We start from the raw sequence: 21,148 nt of genomic DNA on the forward strand, positions 1-21,148 counted from the left end.
AAACAGGAGTGACCCAGGATTTACAGCAAAAACAATGAGCTATATCTTAAACCAGGTCTGTAAAAGGACAAGAAAAGCCAGTTCCTAGACAGAGGAGATGCTGGTGCTTTAGGGAATGTATAAGTGAGCCATTATATAAACAGCCTTGCATGAAACACCAAGGAATTCATTTAGTTCAAAAAGAGCTAGCACACTGATACAACTAATTACTATAGGAGACAAATGCAGCTAGATACCTGACTACACCAAGGAACAGAGGAGATACTAGAGGAAATCCCACTGTAAAACAACTCATGACTTCAGGCTGACCCTGTACACTCTGGTGACCCAAAAGGTGTTAAGTGTCAGGCAGTTTCAAAGTGCTGGATCAGGATAATGCCAGAACAATGAATCTTTCACCTCAGAATTAAGTGCAACTCTCCTCATGTCTGTTTTCCTTTGTCTTGTTGCTGAAAGGAGGTGGAGACGTAAGAGGGCCAAGAATATCTGTGGAGAAAATCTGTGCCGACTTCAAAGAGCAGGAAAAACCTGTTCAAGCAGTAATTTCATCAAGAACAGATCGCCAATGCACTGTTAGTTGGCTCATGCTCAGACAAGCTTTAAGACCTGTTATGTCACTCCTAATCAGCCAAGATACAGCAGCCCTGCTGCATTGCTAAGTAGGTATCAGGCTGTCCTTGAAGATCTCACCTTCTTTATTCATGGGCAAAAAGGAAGAAAGAGAAACATGACTGTATACTCAAGTGCTACACATGAAAATGTGCATGGTGTCTTGGGAAAAAGAGAAAACTAAAGAGTAGATAAGGAAGAAATGAAAGCATGATTTCTCTGCATGGAGAGTTGGTTCCCAAGCCACTATCCCATCAAGACTTCTGCTTCTATCAGAAGCCAGCAAAGAAGCTAAAGGGTATGGCCAAAAGCAAGAATGTCATTTGCTGTTCACAGCATTCGCCAGGAAAATGAAAAAGAGATGAAAGATCTAGATAGTCCTTCACTGTCCAGTCCAATCAGATTATGCCATGACTCAAAACCGACTACATGAAAAAAGTAAAATTATGTAGCCTATCCCAGAAAAATTAGTGTGCAATATGTAGGTGGTGCCATTTAGAGTATGTTCAGAAATTTAGTACATATTTATTTTTCTATCATCTCTTTATTTTTTTTAAGTTTTAAGAAAGTATTGCACAGAGATTCTTCAGTGCTGGTCTCTATTTGGAAAAATGGTAACTTACTAAGTTAGGCAGAACCAGTTAATGCAAGAACTGTACTTCCTTTAGTTGAGCTGTTACATTAAAGCCTTAAAATAACCTAAAACTTCAGACTGGACAAAGCAACAGTAACCACTCCTGACTTAGTAAAGATAGTAAAGCAGGCACTAGATTGTGCTGATGTGCAAACATAAAACCACTTTCAGGAACTGCAGTATTTCTCAGAGCTACATTAGTAAGAATTCCTTCTTGTCAGAAGTGCTCATGGATTCTTCTGTCTTTAAAAGTTGTCATTCTGGTTGCATTTTGTTATTTTGGTTATCAAGAAATATTTTTGGAGCCTAATGTTTTATCAGGGAAACTCTTATGAATGCAACATTGTACTAATAAACATAGGAATCATTGTTTTCAAAATAAACACAATTACAAGGGCTTTTTTCTTTCAAAGTTTTCCCCCATCATGCAGAACACCTTACAAATCATATCAAGCACTGTTATAATCTTCATGCCAGAGAACTCTAAGATGATCAAATACAAGAAGCAGTTGAGAAAATCTCTAACTTTGTTGAGCTATAAGCATTTCACGTGGTTTGTAAGCACTTTATAGGCTTTGATTTTTGTATTACTAACCCAGTCCATTTCAGAAGTTTTCAACAATAAAGTGTTTTCCCCCCCCTCCACCTAAAACTCTCTCTCTCCTTTTTCAGAACCATTAATTATCCTGGCCTGAAAGATCAGATCCAACATGCAAGAAGAGTTTTATACAATGGCCATAGGAGTTTCAAAACTTCATTAATTTTACAGTTAAATTTTGTGCAAGTCCTTTCCTTGGTACTGGAAAGAGAAATTCAACATGGGATTTTTTTTCTTAATTTCTCTCTTATTTCCCTCCCTGGTGACATACTCTTTTTGAACATCTCTTTCTAACAGTGCTGCACACCTTCCCTGTAAAAAAATAAAAATAAATAAGGTACACCTTACCTTCCTGAAATACATCTGTTCTTCCAGTACTAAAGACTACAGATCCAACCCATGCAGCAGCAGGATTATACTTTTGAAGGAGATTTAAACTGATATACTCTACTCCCTTTTCTTTGTAAGCTGTGTAGAGATGTCCTACAGTAGGCAGACATTGCTGTGCACTAGAAATTGATTATTTGAATATCTTTTTCTAACTAGCTTGCAATAGGAAGTTGGCAGGATGTTGGCTTTCTAAAAGCTGGCTGAAGCATTGGTGGCATTGTCACTCCTAGCCTGCTTTTATTGACAAATTTGGTGGCTGCCATCAAACAGTTGCAAGGAGGAAAAAAAAAAAACACTTTAATGGACTTGTAGATTTTCTTGATAGAAGGAAGTTCTCAGGCAAGTTAGTTTCCCCTTAATCCACATGTACAGTTGATGTCGGTGACATTGGTGTGTCAGGCAGTTGCAAATGAGAAGGGAAGAGTTTCAAAACGTTTTCTGCAATGAAGGGGTCCTGGACCATTCAGTTCAATCCTGCGCTGCAACAGTGTATCATACGAAGACGCTTCACTGAAAAAGGGCTACAGAACAGTGAGGATACACTCTCCAAGTGACCCCCCCCTTCTTAAAATCTCCTGACTGCAAAACATTTCCGAACCTCAATAACAAGTATGATACCTATAGTAAAAGGCAAAGATTATAACCATGCTGTAGTGATACGTAAACCATGATTAAATTGTGATATTCCTTCCTGTTTTTCCAGTTTTGAAAGAATCTTACCTCTATCTTATAGGAAAATGATTACTGTTTTTATCATTGCTTAAGCTGAGAAAGCAGCACACAGAACTACCTCTGCTTGCAGACAGCTCTCCGTTTAATTTGTTCAATCAGATTCCCATTTTAAAATGAAAAAAAAAATCATCTGAAATATGCTTTCATTTAAGAATATATTATATTAGAAATTAAGCTCATACCAATTCTGGATTAATTTTAAGTGACTTGGCCTACACAATTGCTTATGAGTTACTTATAAATACAGTAAAACAGCTCTCACTTCCTCCTCCATGTTATTTTGAAACTCCCATCAGTATCTTCTGACCAGTCAACAGCCTCGTCTGCTGACCATATCCAGTTTTTCAACTGAGGTGAGGTAAGAAATGAAAGCCACAAGCCTGAAAAGTGCAGAATACTTTCAACTCCCTATAGTCAGTGTGATCAGGAGCAGACAGTAGCCAGAGGACCGATCTTAATGTGGTGTTCTATCTAGCCCAGTTCTGATTAAATTTTTTGGCTATTCCAGGCACTACTGGACAAGAAGAATAAAGTCAAGGAGCCAAAGAAGCCCCTTCGTTTCCTTGAAAAAGTAGAAAAACCTGTTCCTCAGCCTCTGACTCCAACCCTGGAAAAACCATCAGTCGTAAGTGGGATTTTTTTAGTACTTTTTTTTTTTCTGTTGATCCTTGATTGTTCCCTATCTGGTTATTAAATAAATGTCCAGAGAAGTAAAGAAGTCTTCTATCCTGATCTGACAACACTATCGTAATCCAGTGAAGCGATTAAGTTCAGTCCCACCGAAGTCAGTGAGACTTCGGGTGCTTAGCACTGAGCATGCGCTTCATTAATTTGCTGGAGTGATGCTCCTGCCATCATGCAGGATTCAGTCTTTGGCGAGCATGCTCCATTTAATTGACAGTTCACAGAAAATGGTTCTTCTGTAGAGGTCAGAATAGCAGTAATGTGTCATGGGGTTGTGATATACTCTAGGGAAAAAAACAACTTGTTAGGGAAGCTGCAACTTCTTTTCCTTTCTTGAAGTAATGTATTTCAGAGGTGATGCACCAGTGGATTGCTTTGTCTGCTTATTAACACCACTTTCATGGTGCAGTAAGAATCAAACACAATTATCATTTAAACTTGTGAATTTAAGAAAGTCAAGCAACCATAAAAGTAAGGGAGAGAAAGGCTCATTAGATTATCCATACTATCTTCCTTTGTGCAGTATGATTTATTGTGGTCTACACAGTCCATTTTAAGATCACTGAAATAAGAATGTCTACTACTGCCCTTGGGAAGAGCTTTCCACAGTTTCACTGACTACTGTGTATTAGTTATTGTATTGCAGCGGTCCCAATTTAGCAGATTTTTAAGCATTTCCAGGTTACATGGTATTTTCTATATCAGAAAGATTTTTTCCCCACCAGCTGTAGTCATGCTTGAGTCTATTTACAGTTTATAGCTTTTTTAGAACAGTTCCAATACAACAGAACTTTAGCTAAATTAATTCTATCAGCATTTGGTTTCTCCTCAAGTGTTCTTACGTGCAGATGCATACGAGAGTGGAGCTCTCTAGTGAAACTCCATCTGTAGAATCAGGCCATTTCAGCCACTGAAGGGCTGCCCTAAAATGTTCTGTCTTGCAGAATCCGAACAAGGTTTCTCCTACTGTACATCCTTCCAGCTGGCTGCTAGGAGCACTGAAAGCAAGGCTCTTCTCTGTTAATGCTCTCCGTTTGCCCTATAGAGATACTAGAACCAACTGCTAACCAGCTTCTGGTGGAAATCATCATCTGGAGATGAGGATCTCAAAGGGAAAGTGTGCTGGAGTGGTGGGCTGCTGACATGGACCACAAGGGATATAAAAGAAAGTGGAGAGACTGGAGACACTACTGCAGGCTTCTTCAGCTCCTCCCCTTCTCCGCCAGTCATTTCTTATGCACTTATCAGCTCCAAGAAGCTTACAGAGCACCTCTCAATTCCTTCACCTTACTCTCTCCCAGCCTCCTCTTGTTCTTAGCCAGATCCTAGATCCTTCTAGACCCTAGATCCTCTTTTTTTCCTGTAGGACGTGATAGACTTTCTGTCTCCCCTCTCTCTTTCCTGCTGTTTTGCAGCAGGTGGATGGAGAAACTGGTGATTATCCTTGCTAAGGAACCATTTGCAACACTGAACAATACAACTACAAGTACCGAGAATTGCATCCCACAAGAATTTACACTAAACCTTGCGGCAGTTTGGCTTACCTGTCCAGTACATGTGCTGGCTGTCTCCATTTCCAAAAACTCTGTCCTGAAGGGGTTTGGGGCCTCACTTCCCTCTGCAGCCAGGTGATGTGGTACAGTTTAGCTCTCTAACTGGGCTGGAAATTCAACCCTTCTTTCTGGAGATAAAGAACAGGCCAAATCGTAAAACAGTCCTTTGCCTATTCTGCTTTGCTCCTCTTGGGTGGTGTTGTGGAAAGGAAGGAATGCTTCCTTTTGCTTTTGGAATACTTAATCTGCAACACCTAAGAAAAAGCAGACACTAAAATTCAAGCTCACACCCCTTCTCTCATCCCACGCTCTTCCCTCTTCTTCTAGCACTTCTAAAATACCACATTTCAATTCAGACCTCATCATTGTCTTGGCTTTATTAAAAAACTTCCTTCTTGCAATATTCAGATTCCCTTTAATCTTTTTTTGGGTACCTCATGGACTTTTTCCTCCTGCTAGTGTCTAAGACCCCCTCAGCAAGAAAAAATGCTGCCCATCATGCTTCCTATATTTAAAATAAGCCAACATTTTATCTCCTGTAGTCATATTCCCTTACCCACTAAACCTCATCCTTCTTCCAGGTTGGTATCACTCACACAATGCTAGGCCAGTAACCCTCTCAAAGAGACAAACTGCAATATGAGGTAATTCATTTTACTTACTTCCAAATAGTCACTCTCTGAGTCTTAAATTTACTGAGTTACTCCAGTAACAGTCACCATATCAGAAGGAAAATCTTATATGTTCCCTTTTAATTTAATCCCTTTATTTATGGTTAACAGCTCTTTTGCATCTCCTAAAACAATTCTTCTCCCTCCTTAGTGTCTTGACCTGTAAATTCATGTCACTGATGATCGTTCTGCCAGCTCAGTCAAGCTACAAATAGTACTTTTAATACATAAAGTAATTTTCTCTATCAACACCTCCTTATCATTAGGTACTCCTCTTTAAAGACCCTCTAAAAACTTCAGCAGAGTCTTTCTCCTCCATCTCTTGTAAAACAGGGAAGTATGTATTATTCTGACTCATCTCCCTTTCCCCAGGAATCAGAAGCGTGGTGTTCAGAAGCAACTGGGAAAAAAGCTGGATATGAATTAGATTTTTTTGATAGTTAGATGGATGATATATAGAAATCTTCACCTGTATTTTCACCAAAAGAAATGATTAATTATGGTGTGGATATTTGTTATGTTTTGGCAGGAGGAAGAGGAAACAGAAATGGCAGTGATTTGTTTGCAGAAGTTGCTCCGAGGAAGGGCTATTCAGAACATGGTATTCTGTGCCTGTTTGTTTATGTCTGTCTTCAGAATGATGGTGGGGATGACTGAAGGTGTGTTTGCAATCTTTCTTTGACAGAACTAATCAAGGGCAATGAATCTTCTGCAGCATATCCTCTTGTATGTTATCTCAAGTCCTTCAAGGCTTTGCTCTCCAGCCCAAACTTCTTACAGGAACTTCTAGGTTCCTACATATGTTTGTGGGTGTCTCCCTGTGCCAGCCATCCCCTGCAATGAGCTGTTTAATTAGATGCTCAATAGCAGAATTACTCAAATGGCAAATTCTAGATTAGATCTGGACCATGAGTACATTTTGCCTTGATTATTCCAAGATCCCAGACATATGAAACCTCCCACATACCCTCCAGTAGGGCAGCTTTTATTTCTTACCATCCTCACAGTTTCCTGGGATGGTGAGCTGAACCTTCCTAAATGTTGAAACACACTACCATGATTTCCAGCAATGAAAGCAGTGTGCAGGCCTCATCATTCTGCTTCCAGTGGAGTAGAAGTAGGCCTAGGTTTAAATTAATTGAGTAGCCCTGGTTTGGACTTTATATTAAGCAAGTCTCTCACTTTGATCAGACCAGTTCAGATGGTTGGTTTTCATGCCTGTTGCTTCTTTCTGTGTCATTGTGTGTGAAGTGTTCCCATGTGGGACACTGGCCTGAGCTTTAGTTAACAATGCAATTCTGGGAATGGCTTAAGGTGAAGCCTAGACTTCCCAAGTCTTCCCCGGTTCTGTGGTGATCTGTGAGAATGAGGTTTGACTCCGTTGCAGGGCTGTTGATTTTCACGAGATTTTTTGAGCGCCATGAAATGTCCCATCATTTTTAGGAACCTCCTTCCAGCTGCTACTGGCTCAGAAATACCTGACTCAGTTGTGAGAATGCTGTGAACAGGGTTGACTGATCCTTTTTTGCTCACCTTCTACCAGCAAGCCTTACCTCCCCATGCTGCATGCTTAAGTCCTGTTAGCAGCGAGGGAGAATGGAAAGAAGAGTGTGTCAGGCAAGTGCTAGGCTACAGAACCCCATAATAGGGACAGCAGCAGTTTCAATAATCTCCCCACCAACTTGTTGCTTTGCACTGTTGCTGGATTCCCTCAAAAGGAATATCCTTCAAAGAATAGTGAATGCTGAAACAGGAGACATTTAACTCAGAACTGAGAAAAAGGTGCAATGCTCATACTGGGAAACTTTGACAATTAGGCCAGTATAACAGGATATCAAGAAGGATATTGCCCTATTAGGTAAGGACAAACTTGACCCTGGCTTTGCTGTTTTCCATTCAGGTAGTTTGAATTCTGGGTGAGTCCTAGCAGAACCAAACAATAATTCTCTTGTAATAAAGTAGCAGTGGGTCATCTATACTCCATAGCAGAAGGTGTCAACTTACGTCTTCCATACAGGAAGTTTTAGGCAAGGTTTAGCTGACAGACGTAGTGTTTGCCTTGAATGTGGCCACACATTTGTTACAGAGTTTTTCATTTCTCATTGGGCATATGAGGGAAATTCCCCAAATCTTCAAATGCTAACAACAAAGAACTAGATCTTGGGAACAGCTGACCCTATAGCTTGAAAGAAAAGGGTGATCTTTGCTGGCAAAATACTTTGATCTATATCCTCTATTTAATTTGCCTCATTGTTTAATTTTATTTATAAGATGTTTGAAGGGAAGGAGAAGCGTCTGGAACTGATTCGAGAGCTGCGCACCACTCATGCACTTCAGGAGGACGTTCAGCTGCTTATGAAAGCAGAGAAGCAAGCGACACTGGCCTTACAGCAACAGCATGACTTGCAAATGCACAAGGTTTGCCTATAAACATGGAGCGGCTGATTTGTCACACTCCTGACTGCAGCACCACCAACACTTACATTTAATTTCTTTATGTTTTCTATTATCCAAAGTGCAGAAACCATCCCAACTTACTTAAGTGCCCTCCTAGCAGAGGCCAAGGATTGAATGCCTGAGGGGCTAAATTGCTCTCACTGCTGTGGGGCTCTAGGGATCTCAGAAACAGACCGAGGCACCCCAACCACAGCTGCTACCCAGGCTGTACTTGCTTTCTGCCCAAACAGAGCACTTATATTTCCAGATCTCTGAATAAACTACACTGTCAGATGAACCTGAGTTTACCCATATTTCAGTCCATTTGACTGGTGCTGAGACTTGACATCACAACGTCGCCCCTGGCAGCTGTTTTCCTGAATGTGGGTTACTGCTATGTCATTGCCCTGTCCTCTTTCTAGCTTGGCACCCTCTCAGGCTTCCACTCAGGCAGAAATCACAAAAGAAGCCAAAGTGGATTTATTTTGTAAATCTTGCTGGGCTTGAGACATCTAGCATCTCAGCAATGGAGTCACTTTGCTGTACTTGCCACTTTTCTGGAGAGCAGAGAAATACTGGGATCCATCCAGTACCAAGAATCTAGTGAGAGCTGAGGATAAAAAATCTGACCCTATTTCCTTGCAGGGCCACAACCTTCCAGAGCAAAGTGAATCAAATGGCAGATTCTGGTCTGAAATGGATCGTAAATAAATTTTGTCCAGACCATATCCCAAGATATATAGTGTCTCCCACATTCCTGCAGGTTATCCTGTAATTCTTACCACTCTCATGGTATTACAGAGACCAGCTGTGAGGCAATTCTGCAGGTTTCAGATTATGATAACAGCATATACTGGCTGGCTGGCCTGGCAGAGATGGAGCCAGCCCACTGCCTACTGCTTGGTGGGCAGCTATAAAATTTCATCTCAGAGCTCAGTAAAAATTGAACTGAGAGATTGCGTTTTAGTGTTTTTCATTTCTAGATGCTCCCTTATATACAGGGAGCTTAGGTGTGGAACTCAGGAATACAGAACACCAGAAGATTATAGAAAAACAATTTCTTCTACTGAATTAAGAAAAATAAAACATAAAAGCCTTAGGCATTAGGATCTTGAAATGGTTCTTCTTTTCTGGAAACCCAGGTAAGAGTGAAGGAGAGACCAGACATCATAATGACATTCAGAAAGGAGGAAAGAGCAAAGAATAAAGATGCTCACCTCTGATCTCAGAATCTCCTTTTAGGAGAGACACTATCCCCCTCTGCTGGTATCTACCCCTTCTACCTCTTGCTTTTGCTTTTCTGAGTCCCTAAAGGCACACAGTCCAAGGCTCAGGTCTTAACATTTTGAACTTTAAATCTCTCTGGAATGCAAGACCAGTAGTTTTCTATGTGTGTGGATATTTTAGAAAGTCACTGATGATTCACGGTTCTTTAGTTCTTGGTGGTCACAACTTTTTTTAGATTTTTGAACTTTCTGGTCTAAAAGAGACATCTTTCAAGAAATGCTTTCTGCAGAAGGAAGACTGAAATGCCAAGTAAAATGGTCAAAGGTGAGGGTTAGAAATCTCTAACCTGATGTAAAACAGAATTTTAAGAGTGTTCCTGGGTTGTTTTCCTGTGTTTCACACTGGTTTTAGACACAGCACCTCGAGCAATAAGGAGGAAAAAAGTACATTAGTCCCATGTTATCCCTCTCTCTAGGACAGTGCAGTTACTGCATTACCTTCCTCCATCACCCACAGGCCAAGCAGTGTCACTTCTAGATGTGTGTGACATCACTGACAATCCTGCTTTCCTTGAAACACTGCACAACAGTATGAGAAAGCTGATTTATTGCCACTTGTCTGGGATATTTCAGTTCCATTTAGTTTTGTGTGAGTTTTACATTCCAGCCTATTCTGTTATTGCCTGTTTATTGCAACAGAGATGCACATCCCAGCCAGCTACACACATTCCCTCCTGCCAAGGATCATGGCTTCATAGTCTGAACTGGAAATAACTAACTTACCAAAGATCTCGTCCCTTTCCAAAGTGGGATTGCAGAGACAGAACCCATAAAACATGATGTGCTTGGAGCAAGGAGGAAATGGCACAGCAGCACCAAACACCTTGGCTCTATTCTCAACTTTGTCACAGACTTTCTGACCTGATTTTCCATTACCTGGAATTTTGAGTTCTCATTTGCACTTCTGCAAACTCAGTATAATTACCGTTGATTTGAATTTGTTAGCAGCTACTGCTTAACTTGTATAGTTTTAGGTAACAACTTAATACCTAAAGCTGTAGAGACTCATGACTCCTGTTTGACCTCAGCAAGTTATATCACTTTGGCTGCATCACCAGTGTCCACCCAAAGATGTACCATTTCGCTGAGGTGGCTTTGAACTTTAACAAACATTTTTGAATCCTCAGGATAGGATAGAAATGTGGCTATATGCACAATTGCACAGATCCCTAAACCTCTAGTCAAGATCCCTGCCCATAAAGAGAGAGATTTTGTTTTCTGAATGCTAGATAGATGCTGCATTTGCAACTTTTGATCCTATTTTTCTATCCTAGTCCAGCTAAGCTTAGCACAGAAAGATGGAGGATATGCAGTTGAAGTCAGTTCATCGTCACTTTTATACCTCCCATTTCTTGATTTGGGAAGTAGAGCAGTTCCCAGTAACAGACAGGCTCAGTAACTGTTCTGATTATACTCTCAGCCACAACAGCAGTTCATAATAGCTGGAATACAATGCAGCTAGTATTTTATCTCCTCCCATCTACCCAAGCATAGGGGCTGCCTGTCCTAGTGCAACAGGATTGGGACTATTCCCAGATTGACTAGTTTTGTCATCCTTTAGCCTCTTTATGCCATCAGAGCCAGTATACAGGAGCCTTACATTATACAGAATCCAGGCCAGCGTATATAAAACAAAAGAATGCAAAACTCCTAGGTTTGCCCCATGGCTGGGTTGAGTGGATACTGCAGAGCTGTTTCACATGCCTGTGGTCAGAGGAACATTCCTGTGGTTTGTAACACAATTCTGCATTTTTTTTTAAAGCTATCACAAATGGAAAACCACTTGGCCTGGGCAGAAGGAAGGACATTGGCGAACATGTTTGATTTCCTCTCTAAAGAGCTGTTGAGGCTGCAAGAAGAGCGGAAGATCCACGCTTTTGTTATGCTAGCTGAGAGGCAGCGGCGAATGAGGGAAGCAGAGGAGAGTGGATGCCGCCAGGTGGAAGAGATGCAACGGCAGGAAGAGGATGAGATTTTCAGACAGGTAAGAGAGGGAGAGTGTTGGGACTGTGGGCAGCTTCAGGGAACTGCCTCCCTGCAGGAAGATCCAGCTGGAAGGGAAATGCTTCAAGCACTGACTTAGGTGATGGCTAGTTTTAAAATGGAGGGGGAAGTCTTAGTGAAGAGAGGGTGATTCCCTCCTCAGAGAGTCATCTCCATTAAATAAAGGATGATCTGAATGCCCCAACAGACAGTGCTGCTATTTATTCTGTCACGTCATGAATAGATGTAGGTTTCCAAACTTCCACAAAAAACACCTATGGAGAGCATATGTACATAAATAATCTTTAGGACTAATGTTTAGTCATAACTTGGTCTGTCCAGCAGAACTATTAGGTTTTCTCCTACAGAGAATGCCTTCAAGCAAATTTTGGAGAGAATTTGCCCCCCAAAAGTGGACTGCCTCTAACAAGGAGTGCCATAACAAGAGTTATTTTGAAGCGATGATAATGGATAACATAACCTTGAAATACAAAAACAGAGATCCTGAGATTACCCTATTCCATAACTACTCTATGGTTCTACTCCTATTCCCTCATTCCTGTCTGCATGAAGCGTATTTCTCCCAGTTGAAAGGAATGAGTGGGAGCCTAATTGACTAAACCAATAATTTTCAAACTTTGTGGGAGGAGGTTAATACAAAGAGAGTCTGAAATCACTTTTTTTTTTTTAATTTTATCTTGTTTTTTAAATCTCTTTTCTGCTTCTCTGAGTGGGAGGCAGGGAGGGTCAAAGTGCAAGAAGCTTATGCCCTTCAGACTAGCAGAAGAGACAGGCTCATTTCTAGAATCTCTGCCCTACAACCCTTATGAGGCAACCAATATGTTTCTCTTATTCATGTTACTTTGACTGTCTTGATGGAACCTTTTCCTTCAGGATTTGCATGAATGAAACCTGATTAATTTACTGAAGCCAATACTGAGGATGATTATTTGGCAGTTGTTCAGGGGACCATGAGAACTGAGGAAGCAACTGCCATTGCATTCACAGAACTAACCTGCTGCAGAGGAATTGGAGAGTAGATCTGCCAATAAAAGTTTTACTTCTAGTACTGGCTCTTTCCTGCACTTATTTGTATTCAGTTAGTTCTCAAAAAGAGTTATCAGAGAAGAAATTTTTACACAAGTTGTCCTCAGAAAGCGCTGCTGAAAACAATCCGTGGCCCTTGCTTCGCTGGAAATCTGATTCCAGCCACCTGTCATAGCAATAACCAGTAAAAACAATATCTTGGCGTTTTTTCCAGGTGGTCAAAGTGCACCAGAGCACTGTTGACTCCTACTTGGAAGACATTATCTTGAGCAGTATGGAGAATACAGCTGAAGAACATGCCAGGGAAGAGATTCAGAGAATGGCTGTAGAAATCAATGACATTGCTTACGAAATGGAAAATCGGTATGCTGTTAAAATGCACAGTAGAGGCTGTTTGCAGCAGTTAGAACGTGCCTAACCATCTGCATCTGTACTTACATCTCTAATCTAAGACATAGGAAGGGTAGAGCAATACCGTTCATGGCCACTTCATTAGTGTGAAGGTTGTATGGGAACCACACTGTTACTACCTGGTATACACATATAAATTCGTCAGAGCTTTATTTCCATACAGCATGTGCCAGATTCCCTTTGCAAATCACTTCTGGGATCTGTGAATCACCCTTTTTAGACTTCTCCATGCCAATGAGATGCTGTGACAGAGCTTTAAGTGAATCTGGGAACTGCCTAAAGCAATACCCATTCACATTGGTCTTTTCATTTATTTACAGTACTACGGAAAATTGGTTTGAAAGAGATGCTAAAGATACAGCTATACAGCAATCTTTCACTCTGGGGTGGCTGTTCTTTAGGAAACTGCCAATTTCCAGGGGCGGTCAGTCATACTGATGGCTGCCTGACAAGGCACTCTGAGTATAGTAAGTTGTTGGGAACACCACCAGCTTGTGTTTGGCTGGGGCATCAGCAGTGAATACTTTTTAGGACCTGCCAAACCTCCAGTTCAGTTTCTATGTGCTTTTTTGGAATTGAGCCATGAAAATGCCAATGACACAGTGACTCTCCTATGGTACAGCAGCTGTGTATTTTGTAACCAGATGAATATGAATGTTGAAATCCTTGGGGAGATTTAACCACAGATAATGCATGCAGACCCTGGGCCAATTGGGAACCCACCAAATATTGGCATGGAAAAGAGCTTGGGGACCAGCCAAATGCAAAGTCACAAAAGGGAAGAATTTAGCAAACTCAGCAACAGACCACAGACTAAATTGACAAAGACCCAAATCCTCAGAGGTAACTGTGTGTCTAGCTCAGTTTGACATCAGTGATAGCTGGATTCCTAAATACCTCTGAGGATCAGGAATCTGGGGGGGATCTTCTCTCCTGAAATATTGCTTTTCCAATACAATATTGAACACACTGGCAGCGCTGTGCAGAGGGGAATAATCAGTCACACTGTCAGTGCTGTACACTATTTTATGAGATAAACAGATACCCAGCTGACAATTACTGTCATGAGAATACATTCACTTGAAAATAGTGAGAATATTTATAAGGGAATTGTGTGTTTTCAGGGGTGATCTGGAAAGAAGAGTAAAACGCTAATATCACACCCTGTGTCTGTTCTATAGTCGAACTCGCCTACAGTCAGAAGAGATTGTAGCAGAGCTGGTTTATAGTTTCCTGATTCCAGAGGTTGAGAAAATCTCTGTCAAAGAGAAAGGTAAGGAGTCCAATAGCTTTATTCTCTTCTTGAATTGTTTCACCCTCCTCGTTTCAGCTCAGCGAAAGAAAGGCACGCTCCCAAAAGCTGTCTCAGTTCTCTGAGATTCCTCTTTTGCACTCTGCAGGTAGAAAGTTAGCCCTCTGACCCCTTTTCACAGATTTCTCATGAGCCTTAGTCTTTTAAAATGGTAGCCCAAATTCAGACCTAAAGTAATTTGGTGCAACTTTAACAGTAAAACTACAGGAGATGAAAAAGCCCATTGTGCCTTCAAAAATAAACTGGAAAAAGTCATTAAGTAGCATAGCTGTGAATAATCTATTATATGGCAATTTGTAAAAACTGTAGAAGTCTTTAACAGGCAGATTACTTAAATATATGTGAAAGGAAGATTACATGTTTCCCCTTGCCTTTCTTCCAATTGGTCAAGAAGTAAACGCAAAGATAAGGTTTTAGGGTTGACTATAGTGGCATCATGTTTTAAGTGGATAATTTTGCAGTTTTAAAGGATGTTTCTGTTTAGTCAAAATGGAATAGTATCCTTCAAAATACAGAGGCGAAGACCCTGGAAACCCATGTATTACACTGAGGATCCAAAATAAATGGCTGTTCTTAACTGGAAGGTTTCCACTAACCAGCACACTGTGACTAAACCAGTCATCCATATAAAGTGAATATAACCTATCAAAAGCAATTGTATCGAGATAGAGTCTGAGGTGGCCTTTGCTTTATTGTCTTTCGCTGACTTGAGAACAAAAACACTTAGTTTATTGCTTTTTTGCTTTGTTAATGAAAATACAAACCCTGCAAACACCTTTTGTGATCTGTAAATTGTGCAAAGTTCTTTCTTCCTGGTTTGTATTTATCACCAACAACAGTAACTATTCAGCAGCAGGCAATACTTTCTAAGCTTAATCAGCTCCCTTCTTCTTAGTCTTGCTGGATCTGCAAGCCTACCAAAGCAAGGCAAAGTAATTTTGGTCAGTGAAGTCTGTAGCTCAGGCACTAATGCACACAGGTTAGCTCATCTCAGAAAGAGAAGACGTAGAGGTGGCCTAGGATTCTGGACATAAGGAGGCACTGTCAAGCAGAGGAAGCAAGAAAATACTTATTGGGTTTAAATGCAACAATAGCTGATGAGCTAAGCACCTCAGAAGCGCTTCCAAGCAACAGAGGAAAAGATCTCCAAAATTTGGGCTAGCTACAAGGGATCTGTCTGGAAAGCAGAGCTAGACCTATGCAAAATTAAAGTGGAGGCTGGAAGAAGAGCTAGAGAAATAGGTGATAAAGTACAAGAGCTCCTTCAAACATGGTCAGGTGAAACTTGCCACAATAGTCTTGTGGCAGCAAGGGTCACATGTCCCAAAGAGACCTTGCTCATACTCTCTTCTGCTATTGCTGCCTTGAGTGGGATAGACCCCCTGCTTTTAAGAGCTAGCTGAGTTCTATCAAACATATGCTCTGGAGAACAGGCCCTGCCATGAGCCTCCTGCACAGTGATATCTTCAGAGAAGCAGAATCATTGTGTAAGTAACTTTTCCATGTAAATCCAAAGAAATAGTATCAAAAAAATGCCATTTGAACTCGTGAGCAGGTCAGTGTGTTGCATTTCTATTGCAGCTTTTAAAGCTTTCTCTAGAGCAAGCCAGATTAGTCGTTATGAAACTCTATTTGTTTTATCCATCTGGTGCATGCTTGAGCACATAACTTCCTTGAAATTAGCAGAAAGGGATCTGAGGTCAGCAACTGACTGGCCTGCCAGAGGAGCAAATCCATTTGTATAATAAAAAGCTGAGGACCTGCACATTCCACCTTTGCCTATGCTTTAGCTTCCCCTTATACAGATCTCTTTCTTTTGCCATTACTTAGCCTTCTTTTCCTTTGTTTTTTCTCTTGAGCATCTCTCCCATTCTTCTGCACAAAAGCAGGCATTATCCAATACTGGCCCATCCTGAGACACCCCTCACTTCTGAACTCTCTTTCGCTGGAGCTAGAAGGCAATGTGTTGATAAGAAAAAAAATTGCTTTTAAAAGGACAAAACTCACCCAGCAATTTAAGCCATCTTTCTTTTAGAATTCACTGTGGATGAAGGAAGGGACTGCAGCAATACCAGGAGAGGTAATAGTTGATGCAGTGGTACATGAACAGTTGAAGTCAAAATGCTTTGGATGGAGGATGTTATCCTGGGAATTGAGAGCTGGCTGGTGAAGGGCAGTTTATCAAATGCAAGTTAGATCCAGTTGTCTTCATTGTCAACTGAATGGACCTGGGAGATGGACAAAATATAAAAAGGATAGATTAGTAAAGTTCAGCGAGTGAGGTCTATCTGAACTGCTCCAGTGACAGTATGCAGGACCGTATGACACATGCAAGACACCAGTGATTCAGAGTTCACAGTTAAAATACAGCTCAGCCTTACAGTGTAAACAGACCAAAATCACAAGGAAGTCTTGGACTTTTGCAGGGAAGTGATGTGAGCAGAACCACAGTTTATTCCTGCAATGCTCCCCATCCCTTCCTTACATGCACACAGTATTTAAATCCTGATGTTTCTTTACCAACATCTTAAGCCTCATAAGGAAAAGAGGGAATGAAGAACAGTGAGGAGAAATGAAGAGAAGAGAACTGTAGGGTGAATGGTTTAGCTTGGATAATTAGCTCCCAAGAGGTGGGCTGGAAATATATACAAACTAGATTGGATGAAAACTGTAAAACACAGCAAAGAACAATCCTTTAGTAGCAACAGGGAGATGATAAAGTAGGTAATTTAATGAGTCTATACTGTCTCCAGGTCTGTCTATCAACTCCATAAGGGTTTCTCTGTGCAGGCAGAATTTTGACACAGGAGAGGGCAGATTTCAGCTTCAGTCTTCCAGAGACCTGCTGCAGTTAACAAATACTGAAGGAGAAGTTATTTTAAAGCCTGAATACATAGTGGGCAATTCTGCCCTAAGCTGGAAAGGAAAACACTTTGCCTGTGCTTCCCACTGTGGGAGGTTGTCTTCAAAGGGAAGTGCAAAGTTGGTTGCTGCTATTAGGTGTCAGTAGAACCCTATCGGCCAGAGTCAGAAGGATGTCTTTTTTTTTTTTTTTCCTCCTGAAATTGGCTTTTCCACAGCTGGAGAAAGCTAAAAGCTCTCCCTCCCTTCTCCCCTACAGAGAACACTTTGCTGTACCTTTCCAAGTAAAAGTCTTTCCTCTTTTTATGCACAGTGAGGCAGTCCCAAAGAAAACATATCAATGCTGCTCATCAGATCATCTACAGGGACACAGAGAGAGTAGTGGCCCATCTGACTTTGCATCAGGGGACATCTGCCAGCGAGATAAAGGGAGATTCTCCTGCTGTGACAGCTAGCACTACTTCAAGCAGGACAACTGCTGGACTGAGTGCAACAGATAGCACTTACTCCATTCCAGTCACACACGAACTATCTAAACTTCTGGGTGATGAAAGCACAGGAGAGACAGCAGAGACCCATTCGGATGTATCAGACATGGATGCCACAGCCTCCTAGAGACAGATGATGAGCAAGGTGAGTTTCCCTTCCCCTCTATGGTTTAAACTCAGATCATGGAGAAGGAGAGGGAAGCACATTATATGTACTTTTTCAGGGCATCCAGGATGGAAAAACATCTCTCTCCTTTGGGCTATCCCTCCTTCCAGCAATGTTGTCCTGGAGCCACTCTGTGTACATTTCAATATGGCCTCCTCCATCCAAAACGCCATATCTAGCTTTGGACTATCACCCAGAAAGAGTGCTTTACTGGCTGACACACAAAGGGGCATTTTAAACTTTGCTTTGCTAACTTACCTCTTCTAATTACTAAAAGAAGTTAGAGTGAGAGATTCAGTGTTAGCATCCCTTGTTTGTCCTCCTGGCACAGACCTGTAGAGTTCTGCACCTGGGCTTTTGATGGTGTTTCCTCGCATCAAGAGCGTTAAATGAAAAAATGTTCCAGCCGTGGGAAATTTTGAGTTGAGACCATACATAACATCTTTTCTCAAACATATCCCACTGACTTCCTTAGTTGAGTAAAGCGGATTCCTGCATTAGTTCTACCATTAATAAGCACTGAAGCTGAATAAAAACCATCTTAGACAGGCTGCTAGTAAGGGTCAGATCTTGCATCATCTTTTCACATAATTAGCCCTTGCTTAGCTCAGCAGAGTGGTTCCTGCCAGGCCGGCAGTGTCTGGCGCTAATAACTAAAGGTAGGTGATAGCAGAATGATGTGGGGCTGATGTAACTTGTGCAAAGAAACCATTAACCAGTGCTCATGGCTTTTCCAGAAATGTTACTCTTTGGGCTGACCTCTTCTAGCTCCTTCTCATCGCAAAGGAGAACATTTCTGGCAAGAATCCTATTTCTTAGAACAGGGAGCACACTGTTAGTCACTCTGGCTTTCTGGCTCCATGAGGCTATGCAAAAAGGATGCTGATTTTGCCTTGTTTGCAAGCATGGGGGTGCTCCAACTCAGAGTGTGAGAAGTTGGCAGGCTGCAGACAGGCGCAATGCATCTGATCAGAGAGCTGTCAGGGATTTGCACATCTCTTGAGCATTCACCTGTCAGAATTCTTGAGATCTGTGGGTTTTGCATCTCAAACCTACATTTACACCAGTACCAACATCAAATGCACCAGTTTTTGGAGGAAAAGGCACAGCCACACCTAAACACCCAAAATGCTTACTCATTGATGCTCTAGCTACTAGTTATGCAGCAAATAGCAGTATTAGCTCTCAATGATAATGTAATAATGGACTGATACCTGTGCACTTCCATCATTTATCTCTGTAACTGATAGCCCATTCTTTGTGCTATCCAGGTATCCAGGTTCCAGGCATTTTGTCTGTAGAGCCTATAGTCCAGCTAACTAATTCCAAACATAGCTGTGTCCCTTCAAAACACAAACCAGCAGCTCTTTAAGAATTCAGGCTTACTAGTGCATTCCTAGAAAAATTTTGCATCAGGTCTCCTTTCTGTGGATTTTTGGGGGGATGGGGAGAAAGAGAGAGAGAAAACAACAAAGAAAGAGACTGAATACCCCAGTATTCCACTGAGCTGTAAATAAGAATGAGAAAGAGAAAACTAAGAGAGCTGCACCAAGAAACATTTGCTGGGCTCTAGGTCACTGATTCAGGGGCACCAGGCAGCTGGTGGGGGCAGGCAGCCCATGTAAGTATTGCGGAAGCAGGCAGGAGTCCAAGATGGGTGATGAGATCCTGTTAGGATTCTGTGATGATCCTTTTAGGGATTAGGAAAAATTCTCATAGCGTGAGTAGCTAGTCAGTAAAAGTGAAAGTAGCAAATGCAAAACACACTGAAAGAAACACTCTTCACACTATGGGAAGAGAGGCTATATTGGGTATGGGCTCTGTTGCCTCAGGCCACCTTGGACAAATTTAGCCAGATTAAAAGAGAGGGGATAACATGAATCACAAGCTCCAATGTAATAAGAGAGACATGGAAAACTTGAGGCAGCAAAACAGTAAAGTAGGAAGACCAATGCAGAGAAGCATTTACTGTGTTTCTAAGATCATATGCTGAAATAAACATTCTCCATGTGGCTTATCATACAATATGATACAGGTTTAAAAAGGCAAGAAGTGCTAACGTGTGGGAATGAACGTAGGTGTTTCTGTGTTCTGGTCTTCTCCAGTGATACAGCCTTTTGCATGACAGCGAGGGGACAGGGGACTCTGGATGCTATGCACAGGCTGAGCTATAAATGCCTTGGCTTCTGTTATGATTTCAGGGACACTGTCAGGGTAAGGCAGTCTTTTCCACATGACGTTGCATAGTGTGTAAACTGAAGGCCATGGCAGGATTCCCGCAGGAATTCTGTTCTAGAAACTGCTTTCAAATGCCATGTGCAATTTTTTTTTCAGGCTTTGCCGAATGTACTTTGAGGAAGAAAACTAGCACAATGAGAGGGAATTGGGATTGTAAATCAACAACAGGAGAACGCACCATTCCCTCTCCTAGCAGGAACCAGAACTATGCTGGGGAAGAGCTCATATCTGAAACAAACACGGCAGATGCCTCCAGGGCTGCACCAATAAAATGGGAACACTGGGGATATTCTGCTTGTCCTGCTTTTCTTTCACCAGCTGCCCCTGGGAGGGAGCCTGGCTGTGCTGCAAAGCCTGCTTCTGTATCCTGACAGGTGTGGGAGACTGGCTGAACCCAAAGAGACTGGATAAAATGCAGTCAGTGCACAGGGGACTGTGGGAATGGTTAATAATTGGTCGCTAGGAGTAAATGAATGAATACAGATTGTCTTAGGTCTTCCTTGCTGATAAGGCACTTGCAGAGTGGAACCAGGAAATCCTTCTGCTATGACCACAGTTCAGACCAGCAAAAAGGACTTTTGACAGAGTAGCTTGAAGCTAACACATCTTTTTCCCTGGACACTTTATCTGAATTTTTGGCAGCATAAAAATGCAACAAACCCATGCTCTACCATCTTTCCTGCCTCCCTCAAAAGCAACATGACCATCACAAAGTTGCTGCTGTAGACCTGGCTTTAGTGCTGTTAAAAGACTTCCTGCCATTTTCTGAGCACTACTGTTTTCTCTGCTCTTCGTCTCACAAGTGCTCAGGGTCTGCTCGCTACTTTATTGGGCTAAAATCAGCCCACACACAGCTGGGAAGTGGAAGGATGCTGGGAGGAGGGAGAGGTGGAGGATAACCCTACAAGTATAGTCCTCACATGCCAAAGGCTTTCAGCAAGGCCTAATTGCACTGATATTAACTCTACCTCCTCCCAGTCTTGTCTTCCCCCATTCAGCCAAAAGCCTGTTCATACAGCTCTTGCTGCACTTCTCTGGATGGTGAGTC

The 21,148-nt window shown here is 41.7% G+C and overlaps 1 protein-coding gene across 1 annotated transcript in view; it reads left to right on the plus strand.

The window, feature by feature from the left end:
• The window catches only part of CFAP91 (cilia and flagella associated protein 91), a 30,655-nt gene extending 10,289 nt beyond the window's left edge, over positions 1-20,366 (plus strand). Inside the window, exons 9-16 of the mRNA XM_013958063.2 lie at positions 3,472-3,588; positions 6,401-6,472; positions 8,143-8,289; positions 11,356-11,577; positions 12,838-12,986; positions 14,216-14,307; positions 17,522-17,841; positions 20,197-20,366. Of these exons, the coding sequence (XP_013813517.2) occupies positions 3,472-3,588; positions 6,401-6,472; positions 8,143-8,289; positions 11,356-11,577; positions 12,838-12,986; positions 14,216-14,307; positions 17,522-17,823 (1,101 nt within the window). The 3' untranslated portion in view covers positions 17,824-17,841; positions 20,197-20,366. The remainder of the gene's footprint in view (positions 1-3,471; positions 3,589-6,400; positions 6,473-8,142; positions 8,290-11,355; positions 11,578-12,837; positions 12,987-14,215; positions 14,308-17,521; positions 17,842-20,196) is intronic.
• Positions 20,367-21,148: the final 782 nt, after the last annotated feature.

The sequence above is a fragment of the Apteryx mantelli genome, chromosome 1, assembly GCF_036417845.1.
Source record: "Apteryx mantelli isolate bAptMan1 chromosome 1, bAptMan1.hap1, whole genome shotgun sequence".
Classification (NCBI taxonomy): domain Eukaryota; kingdom Metazoa; phylum Chordata; class Aves; order Apterygiformes; family Apterygidae; genus Apteryx; species Apteryx mantelli.